The sequence below is a fragment of the Nyctereutes procyonoides genome, unplaced genomic scaffold (genome assembly GCF_905146905.1).
Source record: "Nyctereutes procyonoides isolate TBG_1078 unplaced genomic scaffold, NYPRO_anot_genome, whole genome shotgun sequence".
NCBI lineage: Eukaryota > Metazoa > Chordata > Mammalia > Carnivora > Canidae > Nyctereutes > Nyctereutes procyonoides.
The window spans coordinates 64,269,949-64,289,060 of record NW_026575052.1 but is presented as its reverse complement, the minus strand read 5'-3'; the positions used below and the strand labels follow the sequence as shown (position 1 = coordinate 64,289,060).

The 19,112-nt window shown below is 46.4% G+C and overlaps 1 protein-coding gene across 2 annotated transcripts in view; it reads left to right on the top strand.

The window, feature by feature from the left end:
* FAM171A1 (family with sequence similarity 171 member A1) overlaps positions 1-17,556 on the top strand; it is a 128,532-nt gene extending 110,976 nt beyond the window's left edge. For both annotated transcript variants that reach the window (XM_055332761.1, XM_055332760.1), the window contains 3 exons: positions 10,651-10,767; positions 13,808-13,922; positions 14,539-17,556. In XM_055332761.1, coding sequence (XP_055188736.1) covers positions 10,651-10,767; positions 13,808-13,922; positions 14,539-16,240 — 1,934 coding nt within the window. In that variant the 3' untranslated portion in view covers positions 16,241-17,556. The remainder of the gene's footprint in view (positions 1-10,650; positions 10,768-13,807; positions 13,923-14,538) is intronic.
* The last annotated feature ends 1,556 nt before the right edge of the window (positions 17,557-19,112 follow it).

Here is a 19,112-nt window from a genome sequence, read left to right as displayed (position 1 = left end):
TCCTCTAGACCCCTAAGAGCCTCATGGGAATATCTTGGGGGCCGAACATTCCAGACAGAAAACACTCAATAGTCAATGCAGAGGTCTTAAGGTTGGGATCGATTTGGCCACATTTGCAGCAGCCAGTTGCATGAGCAGCACTGCCCCTTCAAGCAAGGGCACGACAGCATCTGTAGGCATTTGAGTTTACCAACTCCTGCCTGGTAGTCTGACAAGTGACTGGGTTATTTTTTAAGTATCAGTTGAAATATTTCTGAAGTTGTTTCAAGCACTGGCTTGCCAGGTGATGCGCCCTGGCAACATGGTGGGAAATGGCATCAGGAGTTTGTGAAAGAATCGCCATTCCCACAAAGGTGCCAATAAGTTAGAGCTTTGCTACTCAAAATGTGGTCCAGAGATGGGGAGCTTGTTGGAACCTCAGACCCACTAAATCAGAATCTGCATTTTGACAAGATCTCCATTGTAATAGGCTCTTCAGCAAGCACTGGTTTGGAACATCTTTCCGTATTCCGTACAGATGTTGTCAACTTCTCTGTTGTGTTCCCCTCATTGTGCAGAAGTTTTCTAATGCTAAGAATTAGTGGCTGTACCTCCCACAGTCCTGGTCAGCTCCCTCCACCCAGTCCCTTCGGATTTATAATTGCAAGAGGGATATTGGACTTTGTGGGTAATGAACAAAATTTCTCTCCATATGGGCCTAATTAGCCTGTACTCTATTGACATACAGTATCAGAATAGAAATAGCGACTTTCTAGAAATTTATATATACCTATTATAAATCCAAAATTCTCTCATTAAATTTTATTAATGCTATGATGTATCCTGATACTTCTGACTACCTATTTAAGTCCTATGCTTTCTCTAACTTTGCCAGAATCTTTATGGTTTCCCATTACTCTTTCTAAGCCTTGGTACAATAAGGTTTCTGATGGCTCATCGACAGCTTAAAGGAAAAAAAAAAGAAGAGTCACTTACTTAGATTAAAGTTATTTTTAAGAACCTACTTCTCAAAAATTTGCCTAAAAATACCCAGGGAACATGTTGTAGCTGAATACAGATTCATTTCTTGTTTCAATTTCTAATAATCCAGCATATCTCTGATTTTATGCTTCAAACAAAAGGTCATTGGTTGTAATGAGTTGCCCTTAATTTTATTATTTAAATCAGCCCTGAATTGTACTTGCCCGAAGCCATAAGAATCCAACCATCTGTACTAAACTTTTGCTCTTCCGTTCAATTGCTTTCAACAAGAATGGTTGAATAATTGACACCAGGTAAATACTTTGCTATGTAATTAACAAGAAATGTTTCCCCCTCACAGATTTCATGGAAAAATAATTCCAAAGAAGGAAACGTAGCTACTCAAAGGCATGGACTTGAATTTGGGGGAAAACACGAAGGCTACCCCACAATGGCATCAAAGTAGAAATTGTCGCTGTTTCTGCTAGGGCTTAGGGTGATAAATGTGACTTAGGGCTGATGGAGTCCTATGTTCTGAATTTAGTGAGGGATCCTGGCACAGATTTGTTAGAGCACGCAGTAAAATAGACTTTGGCCTTGATACTTGTGTATGCACAGCTGACAGAAAAGTATAGAAGAAGTTATACCCTTTGATAATGCAAATGAAAGCCCTGAAAAGTAAGTCATCTAGATTCTAGAGAAATCCAGCATATTCAGGAAGTAAGAGAGACTCTGTGATTAAAACTAGCCATGAGAGGGGCGCCTGGGTGCCTCAGTAGGGTAAGCATCTGCATGACTCGGGTTGTTATCTTATGGTCCTGGGATGGAGCCCCACATTGTGCATCACTTCAGGCTCTGTGTTCAGCGGGGAATCTGCTTCTTCCTCTCCCTCTGCCCCTCCCTCTACTCGTGCATGGACTCTCTCTCTCTCTCTCTCTCTCTCTCTCTCTCTCTCTAAAATAAATAAATAAAATCTAAAAAAAAATAGTGATAAGCAGTAGCAGCACTTGTCTACTTCTTAAGAAATTGGTTCTCAAGAAAAAAAAAAAAAGAAAGAAAGAAAGATTGTTCTCAGAAGAGCCAGCGCCCACACTGTGCTAATTACTGAGCAAGAGTCGCTAGAGCTAGAGTGAGGAAATGGTTACTGGCTGTGGCCAGAGCTGAGAGGCAAGCCAAGCCGTGTGTTCCTACCAGCAAGTTCATATCTAGATCACACATGTGTGTGTCCCACCTCTCACCATCCATGTTCCCAAGTATCTGGCAGTAAAAATGTAGGTATAGGAGTAGAAATAGCTATATTTCACAGTGTGGCTCTTCAATACTCACCCTTTGACTGATGGAACTTCTTGGAGGTGGGTTTTCTGAGTGGCCGTGGAATTTCTTCATGAGTCCCAGCGTCTAGAGCTAGTAGAATTCACTCCAGTTCTCTCGCAAGAGAAATGCATCAATTCGAATATGTTAGCTGCACGAAGTAGGACACCCAACTGCAAGTACCTAACTGCTGAGGTATTTATTGGTTACATGACAAAAGCCACATGAACCAGCTCCAAGATTGCTCCCAGGGGTCCGGGACATCGGCCCAGAGGTCCTCTCCTGTGCCATCCTCAGCGTCCCCAGCGTTCACACAGCTAGAAAGTGACAGAGCTGGAATTCACATTCAGGCTTATCTTATGCTGGGGAAGCCGTCCATGCAGTCAGTTGGCCCTTTATAATGCTGGGCTTTTATCTGGCCCGAGTTGCGACGCCTGATGTGGTGACATCTCTCACTGCAGTGCAGTGGCTTGTGCCTCTGTGCATTGCCTAAGACCCAAGGTGTCAGCTTCAGCTTGTAATTAAAGTGTGGGTTGTCACTTACAGTTTCCTTTTCAAAATCAGTAGTGCTCCTGATACCGGGGTTTTCTGCTTGTTATCGAATGCCGAGATGAGTTAGCAGGGCCGCTAGAATAGGGACTTAACCGGCAGAATAAATGTGGCAGCCAAGAACAGCAAGGTGCCCTACAGGGCGTATTCAAGTTAGACTTGTGTTATGAGAATTTTTCGTATTTGAGAGTTTTGATAGCCATTTGTTAGGTTTTTATTTAATGCACTTTTCTTTATATTTTGCAAATAAAGGCTGGTTTCATTACTGCTTGGTGACACAGCAAGAAGGTGGCACTCTTGGAGATTGCTAGGAGAGTCCATCAGATCTTACAGGCCAGCAGAAGGCATGTCTTTTTCTGCCTGTCAATTACTGTGTGTAATAATCTTTGTGGTTAAGCGTAGCTTCCAAATTGAGAACTCCTGGTGCTTTATGCACCACGAACCTTGCCAGCTAAATACAGAGCTGATTCATTTTCCAAAGATTAGGACGACTTCTCAACAAAGTATGTATTCTTGAAAAAAAAAAAAAAGCCCTAAATCTTTCTGTTGGATAAGGTTTAACTCCAGAAAATGATAATCCAGACAAAAACTGATGTGAGGGTGTAGTGTCGAAGGAAAGAAACACTGAGCTTGGATTCAGAACATCACGGTTAGATAACTGGTTTTGTTCCCCCATTCTCTCACACTGTCTGAGGACACGACACTGACACGATTTTAAGAAGGTGGGTCATCTAGTTGCCGGTGGCAGGCTGCCCTGGGCATGAGAGTAGGGGCTGTTGGTAGGGAGGGAGCAGAGTTGATAACAGCAACATTGATAACAGCATATAGGAAAGGAAGGAGGGAGGAAGGAAGGGAAGGAGGAAGCAGGGGAGAGAGGGAGGGAGGGGGAGGGAGGGAGGGGGAACATGCATGGTGTGGGAAGCAGTGTCTAATGTAGGAGGAAACAACTACTTTCCTCAGTAGGGACCTAAGGGCATCTATATTTTCGAAGCCAGCATTGTAGTGGATCATGATCATGGCCCCGAGTTATCCTGAAAAATCAAAATTATATTCAATTTCATAAGGCAGGAGTAAATGATACTTTTTAGAATATTTGTTAAATCTTCCATTTTGAGTTTTGGCGAAGAAAACCCGAGCTGTGTAGAAGAAGAGCTTCCAAATCATGTTCCGGAGATGTCCTTGGGGTCGCTGTGGCGGCCAGGTTTGGGGGTGGGGAGGTGTTCTCTTCAACTTCATGCAGAGAAGCTGATCTTTCATCTTTTTTATATATTTCTGCTTAAGATTTCATTAAAGGGAGAGCGTTCAAATGCTTTAGGAAATGATTTGAGGGGCCCCTGGGGGGCTCAGTAGTCGAGCATCTGCCTTTGGCTCATGTCTTGAACCTGGGGTCCTGGAATCGAGTCCCACATCAGGCTCCGTGCAGGGAGCCTGCTTCTCCTGCCTTATGTCTCTGCCTCTCTTTCTGTGTCTCTCATGGATAAATTTAAAAAAGAAGAAAAACACACATATGCAGCTGACAAAGTTTACATTACCACCCTGTCCCAATAGGACAGTTACTTTTTTCTGTTTCATATTAAGATTTTCCTTAAATGTCTGGCAGTCTTGGCTGTTTGATCAGGTTTAGCAGGATTACAGGGTGTTAGAAGCTGAGCACATCCAAGGAGATCTGGCTGGGAGGTTTCCTTGGGGAAGCCCCACATCAGAAACTTTAAATCTTGGGGCATTTGGGGGGCATTAGTTGAGCATCTGCCTTTGGCTCAGGGCATGATCCCGGAGTCCTGGGATCAAGTCCTGCATTGGGCTCCTTACAAGGAGCCTACTTCTCCCTCTGCCTCTCTCTCTGTGTGTCTCTCATGAATAAATAAATAAAATCTTTTAAAAAGGGAAAAAGAAATAAAAAAGAAAATGATCTGAAAAGTCCTGATCTAGAAATTTCAGTAATGCAGAATTTCTTTCCTTGGTGATGCCAGAGGGGTCCTGTATGACCTTCACACACACACAGTGCCAGGTAACAGGCATGTCACAGACCTTGGTCAGAGCACAGGAGCCACCTGCCTGCCCCCTGCAGACCCCTCAGCAGCTGGCCAGCTGCTGGGCACAGTAGCTGCTGGGCCGGAAGGACGTGGGGCCTGCCTGCACCCCTCCGCTAGGTGACCCACCGTGACACTCCGTGCATCCCAGCAGCTGCCTCGACCACCCACCAGTGAGAAGGACCCCGAGAGAGTCTGGCAAGGCCTTCACGGGAAGGGATGGGAGGAGGATAGAAGGAGTCGGCTGGGCCAAGAAGAAGGAGAATCACAGGCCTGCAGTGGGCCTAAGGATGTAGCCGTGCCGGGCTGCCCGGAGGACGCTGGGGCCTTTGCCACGTCTGGGCCACAGAGGAGACCAGCCTACCCGGGCAGCACGGAGGTAACGGGCCGGAGCTTGCATCAGGTGCGAGCCCGGCCTGGAGGAGAGGGACCCCCAGCCCTGGCCCCCTGGCCGCGTGCTGTGCCCAGGGAGCCTTACCCAGCAGAAGAGACTTCACAGAGGTGTGTTTGTCCTGCGGGCCGGCCCCCCCAGTGACGCCCTCCGGCTCCGGCTCCCTAATGGGGAGCACAGGATTGATTCTCTTGGTGTGCGCTGGCTCCTTGGGTGGGGAAGTCGCCCTCATCCCGCCGCACCAGGCTCTCCCTAATGAGAAGCATATGTCCTCGCACACAATTCATTAATTCTATTCTCCATAGCCTCTTTCCTCCCACAGAACACGGAAAGCTTGGAAATGGCTTTTGCCAATAACAGCATGACTGTTTGAATCCTGAGATAGTGTCACCCCTGATTCACTGAAGATGTGTGCATTTTGCAGAAAACTTAGGCCAAAATAAATGCCTCTTTCCCGGCTGGCTTTGTTCCCTTCAGTCTGAATTTTACCCACACTTCTGTAAGAAGCTCTTTCCTGACAACCACACCCAGCTTTTCACAGAAGGTCATCTGCTAGTTTTGGGGTTGCATGTCGAACCTTCAGTCATTCTCAAATACTATTGAGCTCCTATGCCAAGGATATTTCTTGGTGCTGGGAAGAAGACAAAAGGAAGATAGGACCCGGGCCCCAACTCCTGGCTCCTACAGGCAGAGAGAGGAGGCAAGAGGTCCACCAACACGTTAGCCACTGAAGCAACGTCTTTTCTGGAAAAGTAACGCAGTGACGCATGCCCTAGGAGTGCCGAGGCATGGGGAGATCCTGGAGTTCTGGAGGCACTCAAGATGAGCACATGACGGGACTTGAATCTTGAAAGATTCTTGAAAGAAGTAGGTTTCTGGAAGAGAGAAGCAGCATGGGAGAGGAGAGCACCAGTGGCCCTGCAAAGCCACAGACTTAGGTCAGATGTACACTGTGTGAGCTGATGTCCGAGAAGCTGAGGGTCTGAGGGAGGTGCTAGAGGGCGCAGGTGAGGACAGGAGCTCTGAGAGCACCGTGCCTCCACTTCCAGGGCCCATTTTTTTCTTTTTTTAAATTAAGCTTATTATTTTAATTCCAGCTGGTTAACATCCAGTGTTATCTTAGTTTCAAGTATGCAACGTAGTGACTCAACAATTCTCTATGTTACCCAGTGGTCATCCTGATAAGTGTACTTTTAATCCCCTTTATCTGTTTTACCCATCGCCCCCACCCACCGCCCCTCTGGTGACCGGCAGTTTGTTCACTATAATTAAGAGTCTGTTTCTTGATTTGTGTCTCTCTTTCTTCTTTTTTTCCTTTGCTCATTTGTTTGGTTTCTTAAATTCCACGTATGAGTGAAATCATATGGTATTTGTCTTTCTCTGGTTTATTTCACTTCCCATTATATACTCTAGCTCCATCCGTGTCAGTGCAAATGGCAAGGTTTCATTCTTTTTGTGACTAATATGCCATTGTAGATAGATTTACACCATCTGCTTTATCCACTCATCTATCAATAAACACTTGGGCTGTTTCCATGATTTGGCCACTGTAAATAATGCTGCAATAAACATGGGGGTGAATGTATCCCTTTGAATTAGTGGTTTTTAGGGGGTAAATACCCAGTAGTGCAATTACTGGATCACAGAGTAGTTCTATTTTTTACTTTTTAAGGAACCTTCATACCATTTGTAATGGCATCCAAAGCCCTTCCCAGCCCTTCCCAGGCAGACAGTAGACTCTTTTCCAGCCTGTCCCTCCCATCCCTCCCGTCCCAGCCTGCCTCCATCGCATCCCTAGGCATCTTCCAAGCTGCGCTTCCCTTGCCTTCCTGCACACCTCTTCCTCCTCCTCTTCCTCCTGGTGTCCTCTCCTCCCCCGGCCCCAGCTGACAGTGCTGCTGGTTCTTCAAAACCTGACTCATCCAGAAGCCTCCTCCGCCCTCCCTGTCCTCCCAAAGCAGACGTGCAAAGCAGCGGCCCATTCGCCAGTCACTGGCCTTTCTGGCTCCTGCTGGCACCACCGCCATTGCTGCTGAGCTGGGACCCTCCAGGCTGGCTGGGGAGGACGTATTAGCTGGGGATTGAGAGTGGGGGGCTCCATTCACCAGGCCCCCACTGTTTGGCTGGGAGATATTTGAGAAGTGTTTTTCTAGGGACACCTGAGTGGCTCAGCAGTTGAGCATCTGCCTTTGGCTCAGGGCATGATCCTGGAGTCCCAGGATCAAGTCCCGCATCGGGCTCCCTGCATGGAGCCTGCTTCTCCCTCTGCCTGTGTCTCTGCATCTCTCTGTGTGTCTCTTGTGAATAAATAAATAAAATCTTAAAAAAAAAATAAGTTTTTTTCCAGTCGATGTGCTTGTGTTGTAGAAGGCGGAGGCAACTTAGCAAGTTAGGTTTGAATGAACAGCAATTAGGACCCATGAGCTCCAGGTCTTTCTGTCTGGGTCCCTTCAGCCTAACCTGGTATCCACTCAGTTTGCAGAGTGTTGACTCAAGAATCCACCCTGGGAAAAACTGCAAACCAAAGAGTGCACGCCACCCTCCTGGCCGAGGTGGAGACCCTGGCCGGGCTGCGTTGGGGGAGAGCGCCAGGGGGCGCGGGGTGGGGTGTGGAAGTCGGGGACCTCTGGCATGGGATCCCCAAGCAGAAAACCAGAAACAGCCGCCAACACTCAGCCCTCTACCTTCAGGGAGGCTTTCTTCCCAAACCTGGAAAGCCTTAGCCAGCGCCAAAGGTCCCGTGTTTCCATTTCCTCGGGGAGCTCTCGTTAAAAAACAAAATTCAGTGGCGCAAACTTGAAGATCTAATTGGCTTTATTAAATGATTCATGAATTGGGCAGCATCCCATCTAGCAAAGAGAGGGGAGGAGCCCTGCTGAGCTGAACAGGAGAAAGGCTTTTAAAGACAGAGAGAGGGCATCAATCAAAGAAGGAAGGACTTTAAAAAAAGAAGAAGGACTTTATTAGCAAGAAATGCACTGTTGAGGCAAGGTTGCCCCCCTAAGGGGAGCAGCAGGGGTCTATCAGGAGCTTCCCTGGTATTGACCAGGAAATTCTGGGTTGACTGGTTCAAGGTTACATACCTGCAGAGTTGCAAGTACAGTTAGGTTAGGTATGAAGCCTTGGTTTACGGGCTTGGGGCCCTATCTTAAGTGAAGCCATTGTCGGCTTGCGTTGTGTTTCTAACGCTCCACAGGACTGAGTGATGCTCCCAGTAGCTCAATCATCTCCGGGTTGGTGTTTTTCAGCAAATGAATCTGATTCAGGCCTCCTTGTTCTCATACTCATTTGAGAGACTTCCTAGTTTGTGTTCTCGCCTAATGTGAATGGCAATCCTCTCCAGCCACGATTCAGCGTGTTGCACGGGAAGGTCTGACCCTGCAAGGTGCCGGCTGACACCTAGCCTCTCCCGCCTTCCTCCTCTGTTTGACTGCCTTCTGAACTGAGGAGGAGGTGAGCCAGATTGGAGGCTTTGCCACAGGCACCTTTCCACCCACCCACTGCATTTGAATGTTGCTATGGCAACTGATAGGCCCTAGCCACAGCACCAAGTACTGTCTCTGGGGTGGGGAGAAGAGTCCAGTGTTGCCATCTCCTAGGAAAGGCAAGGATCTGGAGACCAGAGGGGAGAAGTGGTTGGGGCAGGTTTGGTGCATTTAGGCCTGGAAGGAACACGGTTGCACCTGTGGCCATTTCAGGTAGTGGGAGATTATCGGAGCAGGCTGCCTGGGCATTGAGGTGGGAGCCTGGTGGGCTGGAGTGGGGGGCCCTGCTGCAGGGCCCTACCAGCCCTCTCCCTTCCCTGGTGCCGCTAGCCACCATCACAGGCTTCCAAGCAACATTCTCTGCCGGTGAGACAGGTATCAGCCAAACGACCTTGAACATCGGGTCTGTGTCTAGAAAACGTAAGAAGGGAGAAAGTCACCAAACGTTGGGAAGGTTTATAGGAGATTCAGCAGGGTAGATCAGAAGAAATAGCACTGGCCCTGAGGACAGACAGTCTGTTCTGTACCCCGGAGGGGCCTTAGAAGAGTTCCATACCACCCCAGTCTCCAGTGTCCTCATCCGAAAGGAGAAAATAAGTCCTATTCTGTATAGAGTTGCTGTGGGGTTATAGACAATGCATATAAAACACATCTGTTATGATCGTCCTGTATGTAGTAGGTGCACATTAATGTTAAAAACTTATTAATAATTGAAAGACAGCACAGCATTACAGCACAGCACAGGACATACCGGTATTTCCCAGCACTGGAATCAACTGGAAGCTTTTTAAAATGCTCATCTAAGAGGGAACACCTGGGTGGCTCAGCGGTTGAGCATCTGCCTTTAGCTCAGGGCATGATCCTGGGGTCCAGGATCAAGTCCCACATCGGGCTCCCTGCATGGAGCCTGCTTCTCCCTCTGCCTGTGTCTCTGTCTCTCTTTCTCTCTCTCTCTCATGAATAAATAAATAAAATCTTTAAACAACAACAACAACAAAAAAAAAACCTAAGGGGCACCAGGGTGGCTCGGTCAGTTGAGTGTCCAACTCTTCATTTTCGCTCAGGTCATGATCTCAGGGTGGTGAGATCAAGCCCCAGGTCGGGCTATGCACTCAGCAGGAAGTCTGCGGGGATTCTGACCTGCTCCCCCTCTCCCCCCCACACATGCTCGCTCTGTCTCTCTCAAAATAAATAAGATATTTAAAAAAATAAAATACCTAAACCAGGTTTACTGGGTTAGAATTTGCAAAAATGAGACCAAGAAATCTATATGTATTTTTTTAAACTTCCCTAAGTAATTCTGATGTAACCAGTGTGTAATTTTGGATAGGAAATTTGCTTATTTTCTTGAGATTGAAGAATATAAACAGTGCTAGATTCCCCCCTCCTCCTTTTTTCCACTCCCACCAACCCTTGTCTTGCCACCTTCATTCTACTTCTAAACTCCAAAGCTTTCTGTTAGAATTATCTGTGTTTGGAAGCAGGGATGTCTGAGAAAGTGGTTGAAAGTAATTTAATCAGAATGGCGAAGGAAAAACTAAAGTTTCCGTCTTCCCTGAAAATAGTTGAAAACAGGGGCACCTGGGTGGCTCAGTCTGTTAGGCATCTGCCTTCAGCTCAGGTCATGATCCCAGGGTTCTGGGATCGAGTCCCGCATGGGCTCCCAGCTCAGCTAGGAGTCTGCCTCTCCCTCTGTCTCTCCCCCCTCTTGTGCTCTCCCCGTCTGTCTCAAGTAAATAAATAAAATCTTTAAAAAAAAATTGAAAAGAATCTACAGAAAGCTTATGCCATCCCTTGATGACATTTGGACTGTCTTGGCTACCTGATGGGTTACAAACATGACATTTAAGGTTGTTGGTACAATATGTGTAAGCCTAAAATAGTTTAGTGTGTGTACAGCTGAAGTTTTCTCTGCATCCCACAGGAACGTGGCTGAAGAGCGGTCTAGGCCTTGTGCACCAGGAAGGTAGTCAGCGGACGTGGACATACATTGCCCCCCAGTTGGGGTACTGGGTGGCAGCCATGTCTCCTCCCAACCCAGGTAACATGAAGCCAATACCTGTGGTGGTGGGCATTGGGTTTTTTTTTTTTTTTTTTTGAGGGTTCCAGCGAAGTATGCCTTTGAAAATTACATCAGGAGGGAGATCACATCTTACTCAGAAATGGTTGAAAAAGGCACTTGGCTGGCCCAGTCAGCAGAGCATGTGACCCTTGATCTCCGGATCACGAATTCAAGCCCCACACATTGGGCAGAGCGATTACTTTTTAAAAAGTTGAAAGTCTGAAAATCAAATGACAGAACTAAGGTATTTTGTGGAGGTGGGGGAGTTCTGGTTACAACTCTACCATCTAGAATAAGCATAATGCACAGAACATACTCCTGTCTAGTCTCTGTTTTGCTCAGACAGCTGCCATAGGGAATTCCTCATCTGAAGCCCACAGCGGCAGTTTAGACCTCCTCCCTAATTCCAGAAACAGCTGTGGCCTGTTGTAAGAACATGTGGGAAGGGCACTCCTCAGAATGGCCAGCGGACGGTCACCGTTGGAGCCTTCTTGGGGCAAAAAGCTTGATTTGGCATTTCCTAAAGGCCTAAAAACAATCCAGTTGAAAATAATCCAGTTGCTTTGTGTCCTAGAGTAGTATTCATTTCCATTTAGGGAATGTGCATTAACTCATATTTTTTAAAGTGTGACTAAAAAAACAATTTTTTGACCTATATGCCCACGGTTATCCCAATGAATATTCTAGAATTGTTTCTTAAAATAGTCATCTTTGGAGAATTCTTTCCAGTGATGGCTTCTGTTGCTCAGAATGACTTTAGAGTCTGTATCACTTGGACTGCCTTCCCTAGTGAAACATTTCATTGGTGGCAAATCTTTATGCTCAGAGGGTCCCTTTGATTTGTCTTTAGACATATCTAAAAGTCATGCACAGCCAAGACTGGTGAATAAAGTAGGTAATCGGGCTAGGTCAAAATGTGCAATGATGAAGTGTCTCCCATGATGAAGCAGTCCAAAATATCTTGGCAGTGGAATTATTGCTGGAATGAACACTCAGACTCCCAAAGTAACTGATTTGTTGGAGGTGTTGAAAAATCTGTCCCATTTACTTTATGTTCCTGTACTGAGAAAATGTCCATTTCATTTCTGTGTTTTAAGCATCTGCATTTCCCTTTGTGATAGTATTCTTGTAGCAGGAGAGGTGTGAACCAGGCACAGAAATGCTCCAGTCTCCAAATCTGAAATATCTAGGATATGACTAAGAGGAAGGAAGGAAAGAAAATAAATTCCTAAATTACCCAAGAAGAGGCCACAAAGCCCATACATTACAGTTAACTTTCATTTGAGATCTATTTCAGACACCTGTGGTGTTCAGTTTGTCCATCACACCACCGATTAATAGATACTTTGGAAAGAGGGGAGAAAGAACTGCTTGCTGTAGGTCCACCAACCCTTCCTAGCAATGAAGGAAGAGACAAAAATCTATAAAAAGCATGCATAACACAGCCCCTGATGGCATTTAATGTAAAAACACATATATTAGTAACCTCACAGCCATCCCTCTTATTAAAACAAATTACAGTGAGGCTGTGCCTTCATGAGCCCAAAACCAACAGGAAAATAATTGGGGCTTTTTCTTTCATTCTCCAGTTAAGAAGGAAATTAAGTACGGCTGTGAATTTTCTAGAGACTTCCATTGGCAGAAGTTAAGATAATAACATGTTTTAAGTACTTAAAGGATTGAGCTTGAGTTCTTTGGGAATGATTTTTATGTGTACCTTGGATTTCTTGGTGGCTCCTGCCAGGGCATTGCCATGTCTCTGGGGGTCATCTCCAGGGGGAAAAAATGTTTCTCTGAACGATTAAGACAGTATATAGTTGTAAATTATTTTTCCGACTTGTGTTCATATTAACTCCACTCACCCCATTGAAGTGAGTTATGTTTGGGAGAGAATAGTGATACCTTTTGAACTTAAATAATGTCACTATTTTCAAAAACTTGTACACCTCCTCGGGTTTATCTAGCTCTGCAGTGGTCTCCTTCCAAAGATTTTTGAAGGAATCTATCCCTTACGATATCAAGAATCAGTAAGTAAATGGGTGTTTATGGTGCACAGTGATCATAACCATACTGATCTGGAAAATATAATGAAAAATATATTGAAAAACCACATAATAAAAAACCACATTCCTTCCTTCCCATCTATGGGTGAACTGCCTGAGTGCCTGGACACCAATATGTCTCTCAAATTTTAGAACTTGGGAAGGTTTTCATTGTTGCTGTCGATCTGTTGTCAGTGCCATTAAGATAGATTCTTACTGTTATTTATTGAACATAAAGAGTAAGTTAAACTCCCTTTTGGGATTCTTTACAACGTAAATTAAGAAGAAAATATGTTTATATCTGGTTCCTCGTCTGTAAATTCCGAAGAGCTCAGTGGCCACGTCAGGTTAGCCATTTTGAAAAGGCACTGTAGGGGAAAATTTTATTTTTAAAAATGGAAGGCATTTTAGAAACACTTGACAACCCATAATAAGCTGTAGATTTTCTTTTTTTTAAGTCACAGCCGATTTGTTTCATACATTTCAACTGATTCCTTTAGGCAAAGGGCCCTCCACGCAGGAATAATTATCCAAGGAGAATGAGAATAAAATCTTGTGATTTTTTTTTTCTCCTGCAGTACAAAATCCCCATATATTCAGGCCGTCTCTCTAAGCATCCCACTCATTATGTTATCATGCATCCTTTTACTTTTATTAAAAGATCATGTTTTTAGAATGCTGAGCATGCTACCGAATGCGGCTCTCTTCCGGGGCAAGGGGAGACCCTTGACACTGCATTTAGGATTTGAGTATTCAGGCTCTCCTGGCCACAGCTGCTCCAGGGATCGTCCTGGTAATCCCTTTTCATCGAGTGAAATTATGGTGATCTGTAAGCACGTCATCTAAAGGGTGTTTGCATCTGGTCCCCACTCCCCGCCCCACCCAGGAAGAGTAGGGAAAACATGCTCTCAGATTAGTGTCCCTCTTATCCTAAAAAGGTGTTCTCCAATCTAAAATACCCTTTTCTGACCTTCTAGGTCCCGTTGTCACACAGGACATTACCACGTATCACACGGTGTTTCTTTTGGCCATTTTAGGAGGAATGGCTTTCATACTTTTGGTTTTGCTGTGTCTCCTTTTATATTATTGCAGGTAAAGTTTTACCTTTTGGGCAATATCTTTTTTAATTTGGAATTTCTTGGGCAAGAATTGATATGAAGGCCTTTTTTTTTTTTTCCTTTCTCTCTCTGAATCAAGGTCCTTTTTTTCCTCATGGAAAAAATACCTAAGAACTGAACATTTGTCCTTAAAGTGTGAACAAGTGAACATGATGTGGGGGGCATGCTGTTTTATAAGGTTGCTCAGAAGGGTGGTTTTGTTTGTTTTTTTACTTTTTTTTTTTTAAGTTTGACAGTGTCACGATTCATTCAGAATACTCCTGAACCCTGATTAAGAGATGATATTCTCAAGGACAAAGCAGAGCTAAAAATCTTATTTTGATGCCTCTGGCTGTTCCATTTCTGAGCATGTTTGTTGTCGACTGTTGGGTGACTGCTTGTGAATGCCTAACTTGGTTGAACGTATAACAGCCTGCAGGTGATGCTGTTCTGAATCAAAATAAGGCGGAGGGTGTGGTGGGAGAAGGCCTCTGGCTGCTGGTTAGTTGTTTTGTTTCTTCCTGTGGGAGCTGAGAATTGGGATTTTGCATGAAACTCTACTGCTATGAGATGCTTTAATCTTTGCATTTGGATTTTATCTCTGGTCGCAGGCGGAAGTGCTTGAAACCTCGTCAGCACCACAGAAAACTACAACTTCCGGCAGCCCTGGAGAGTTCCAAAAGGGATCAGTCGACTTCCATGTCTCACATCAACTTGCTGTTTTCTCGTCGGGAGTCCGAGTTCCCTGGCCCGCTGGCGGTCACCAGCCACGGCCGCCCGGACGCCCCAGGGCCCAAGGAGCTGATGAGCGGGGTCCACTTAGAGATGATGTCTTCCAACGGAGAAGTGGACATGCACACCCCCATGCTGAAACTTTCCTACAGCACCTCGCAAGAATTCAGCTCTCGGGAGGAGCTTCTCTCTCACAAGGAAGAGGACAAAAGCCAAATCTCCTTTGATAACCTGACACCAAGTGGGACGTTGGGAAAAGAGTACCATAAGTCTGTGGAGATTTTCCCCTTGAAGCCCAGGAAATCTATGGAAAGAGAGGGCTGTGAGTCCCCCGGCAACAGCGAATACAGGAGGAGCTACAACGCCATGCTTTCCCAGCCTTTGTTTGAAAAGCAGGACAGAGACGCTCAGGCCTCTGTGAACCATATTCCCACCGGCAGCAAGCTCACCATTCAGGAACATATGTACCCCGCGCCTTCATCTCCCGAAAAGGAGCAGCTGCTGGACCGCAGGCCCACAGAGTGCATGATGTCGCGATCAGTAGACCACCTGGAGAGACCCACGTCCTTCCCCAGGCCTGGCCAGTTGATCTGCTGTAGTTCGGTTGACCAGGTCAATGACAGCGTTTACAGAAAGGTATTACCTGCCTTGGTCATCCCCGCTCACTACATGAAACTCCCGGGGGACCATTCCTATGTGGGCCAGCCCCTGGTCGTTCCGGCTGACCAGCAGCTGGAGATTGAAAGACTGCAGGCTGAGCTCTCCAGTCCCCACGCAGGGATCTTCCCGCACCCCTCCTCTCAGATCCAGGCGCAGCCCCTGTCCTGCCAGGCGATCTCCCAGCAGCACTTGCAGGACGCAGGCGCCCGGGAGTGGACGCCGCAAGGTGCGTCCATGTCAGAGTCTCTCTCCATCCCAGCATCCCTGAACGATGCGGCCTTGGCTCAGATGAACAGCGAGGTCCAGCTCCTGACCGAGAAGGCTCTGATGGAACTTGGGGGCGGGAAGCCACTCCCACACCCCCGGGCCTGGTTCGTCTCCCTGGACGGCAGGTCCAACGCGCACGTCAGACATTCGTACATTGATCTCCAAAGAGCTGGGAGGAACGGAAGCAATGATGCCAGCTTGGATTCTGGCGTGGATATGAATGAACCAAAATCTGCCCGGAAGGGAAGAGGAGACCCCTTGTCTCTTGCGCAGAACCACCCAGCTGTCCAGGAGCACCCGCAGAAGGAGCCGAGGGCCGCGGACAGTGCCTCCTACACGCAGCTCGTGTACCTAGACGACATGGACCAAAGCGGCAGTGAGTGTGGCACCACCGTCTGTACCCCGGAGGACAGTGCCCTGCGCTGCTTGCTGGATGGCTCTGGCCGGCGGAGCGGCGGCCAGCTGCCCAGCCTGCAGGAGGAGACGACAAAACGAACTTCGGACGTGCCCCCGGAGCCACTAGCCAGTCCCGAACAGAGGAGATCTGCTCAGGAGGACGACGAAGAGGAGGACGAGGAGGATCAAGGAGAAGACAAGAAGAGCCCGTGGCAGAAACGGGAGGAGAGGCCCCTGATGGCGTTCAACATTAAATGAGCCACCGCAGAGCCACCCGACAGCGGAATAGGATACAGTTGCCAAAAAATTCTTTCTTACCCAAGCGTTGACCTGATTGTGGAAGGCGTCAGACGGCGGCATCCGGGGACGTGGACTTTCACTGCATCACGTTCCACCGTGCCCACGAGAGAAAGGAATTCAAGTTATTACTCAGAATAAGGGATGATGCTAACGGGCACCTCGCCTCCAGGGAGACGGCTGACCACGGCGGCCGAGTGCTGCTCGGCGTCTCGGACGCGTCCACCCCCGCAGAGAAACCACAGGTGATGTTGCTAGGTTCTGCTGATAACCTCGGCTCTCCCTCAGATCCTGGGAGCAGATGAAACTCTTCACATTGCTTGAATCCATTTTATCACGATAAGGCTCCTGTGAAGTTATTATTGAGAAATTAGCTTAGCACTTAGTGTCTCGAGGTATGCATTATCTCAAAGGAAAGCTATGCATCGCTGCTTCGTGCTCTTATTTTGCTTAGGTGTCTTGCGTTGGTTAGGTTTCGTTTCGGGTTTGCTTTTTTTTTTTTTAACAACAACAACAACAACAAAAAACCCACACGACTTGGTTGTAAAGATTTTATTCGTTTTCATCTGTTCTGCTTCTCGGTGGTTTATTTCGGCGTCTCCTTTCGGGAACTCCTGAGTGTCATCTCTTAACATCCAAGCCTTTTAAATGAAATCGTACTAAAGTTTTTATCAGCTGAGAGTCCTTCAAATTCTGGTCCCATTAACTCCAAGTGCCTTTTTTACAGTGACAACAACAGTCCCTCACCTTTCTTCTCCTCCTCCTCCTCCTCTTCTTCTTCTTCTTCTTCTTCTTCTTCTTCTTCTTCTTCTTCTTCTTTTTCTTTCTCAACTCCTTTAATTGAACTGCCTGGATTTTATAAAGTTATTAAATGATACCCCTTTTCTTTAAACTGCATGCTGCCAAGTGCCCGTTTGTGCTCCGAATTCTCATTTCACCGCAGTGTTCTCTCTAGTTCCCATGTGTGGTGTGGATTCTGTTGAGCTAAGATAGACTAGAGGACACTTTAGAGATTCCCCCTTCCTTCCTCCATCCCTTCGGCCACTAGCCACCATTATGGTTTCATTGGCTGTTTGTATATACGGTTATGTATTAACTCGGGAATCCTATGGGCTGATCTTGCTCACCAGACGTGGAGTATGGACTGAGCAAGTGAATGTGACTATTACAGAAATCGTATGTACTATCCAAAAGTGCCAGAATGACTCTTCTGTGCATTCTCCTTACAGAGCTGCTTGGTTATCCAAAAAATGAAAATTCAAAATAAATGCTGAAGAAAAAAAAAAAACTATCTTGTGGTCCTTTTCATTCATTCTGAGCCATTATTTGTTGTTTCAGAATTGCTATGAAGAATTTGCTCTTCATTCCCTGGTAGTCTGAAATGCTGGTTGTTGAACTTCTAATCAAAGACTCCAGAGTAGACACCTAGGAATTTACACTGCGGTTAAAATCCACCTTGTGTTTATTTAGTTTTATTCAAGAACACAAGGTAACATTTTGTTGTGTTTCAGTCAGGGAGAAATGTCTACACTCTACAAAAACAACAAACAAACTGGCGTTTTCTGTTATGTTCAATATTGATCCACTTGGAATAGCTTCGAAAGGTTTCATTAAAATGACCAGAACCATCCCAGATGAGTGAAACTATTGGTAAAAACCATTAATGGAGACATCAGAGCATAGAACACATTAAGCTAGCTATGTTTACAGTAACAGCTTCATTACAAAATCTTTATTCCTGAATCCGCATGGACAGAAAACTAATCAAGCTGATTTTTATCACTTTAATTCTCAAAGGTTGATGTATTTTGCTTTTCGTGGGGGTCAGGGCGGGGGGAACATTTGAGATTTCCTGAAAGTGCTGGGGCATCTAAAGAGATGGGAGTCTGTGGTTTAACATGTGAGGAACTGTTTGGGGGTGAACATTCTCACCAGTAGGTGGCAGGTGAGCCCATGCAGACTTCACTCCTAAAAGGCATTTGTCAATTGCTTTCCAAAGAAGTGGCCTTTCCAAGAATACCCAGGGCCAGACATAGATGATGGAGAAAATGCTGGAAGACTCTGAGCCCTTTTCAACCCTGCTAAACGTTGCTGCCAATGCAGTCACCTCCTTATTAAAGCATCGGTTTCCAGAAAGGCCTGATTTACAATGCATGTTACCTGTGAAAAGCAGGTAACAGGTTACCGCCAGAACAGAGTATGGGAGCTTTGGTGGGAAGGGTGGAGGGAGAGGGGCTTTTCTGACTCCTCCTCATTAGGCTAGACATACCTGGTCCCGCCACCGTGATGGAGGGTAGCAGCCAGCCGTGGTCACGAGACACTGTGTGCCTAGGAAGACGAGGCAGTGCGTTCGTTGCAAGAAAATTGGCTATGCCAAAAGTGAAGCTTAATTCATTTTATGCTTGTCCAAAACAGGCTCAGAGAATAACGTTTTTGCTCGGGGGTGCCAACACCGATCAGCAGACTAGAGCTGTCTAGACAGAGCACTGGGGCTGTGCACTTTAAACATTTCACTTATTTTCTTTCTAGCCTGGTGAGGGTAAAATACGTCTCATTATTACGAATCAATTATAATGCCAGAAGAACGAAAAGCCCTCAAGGATGTCTTGCTATGCCACCTAGTGGTGAGTTTTCACCTCCTTGGTACAGACACAGACAGACAGCTGGCTGTCCAGGGCAGCCCCGGAACGTGGTGCACGTGTGCACAGCGATGGCTCGGACACTGGCTCTGTTCTCCCGACAAGGTGAGCCAGGAGGTGGGGCGGACGTGTGTGGAGTCCCCACACTAGAAACCGTATGTCAGAGACAACCATGCAATCATTTCTCAAAACCT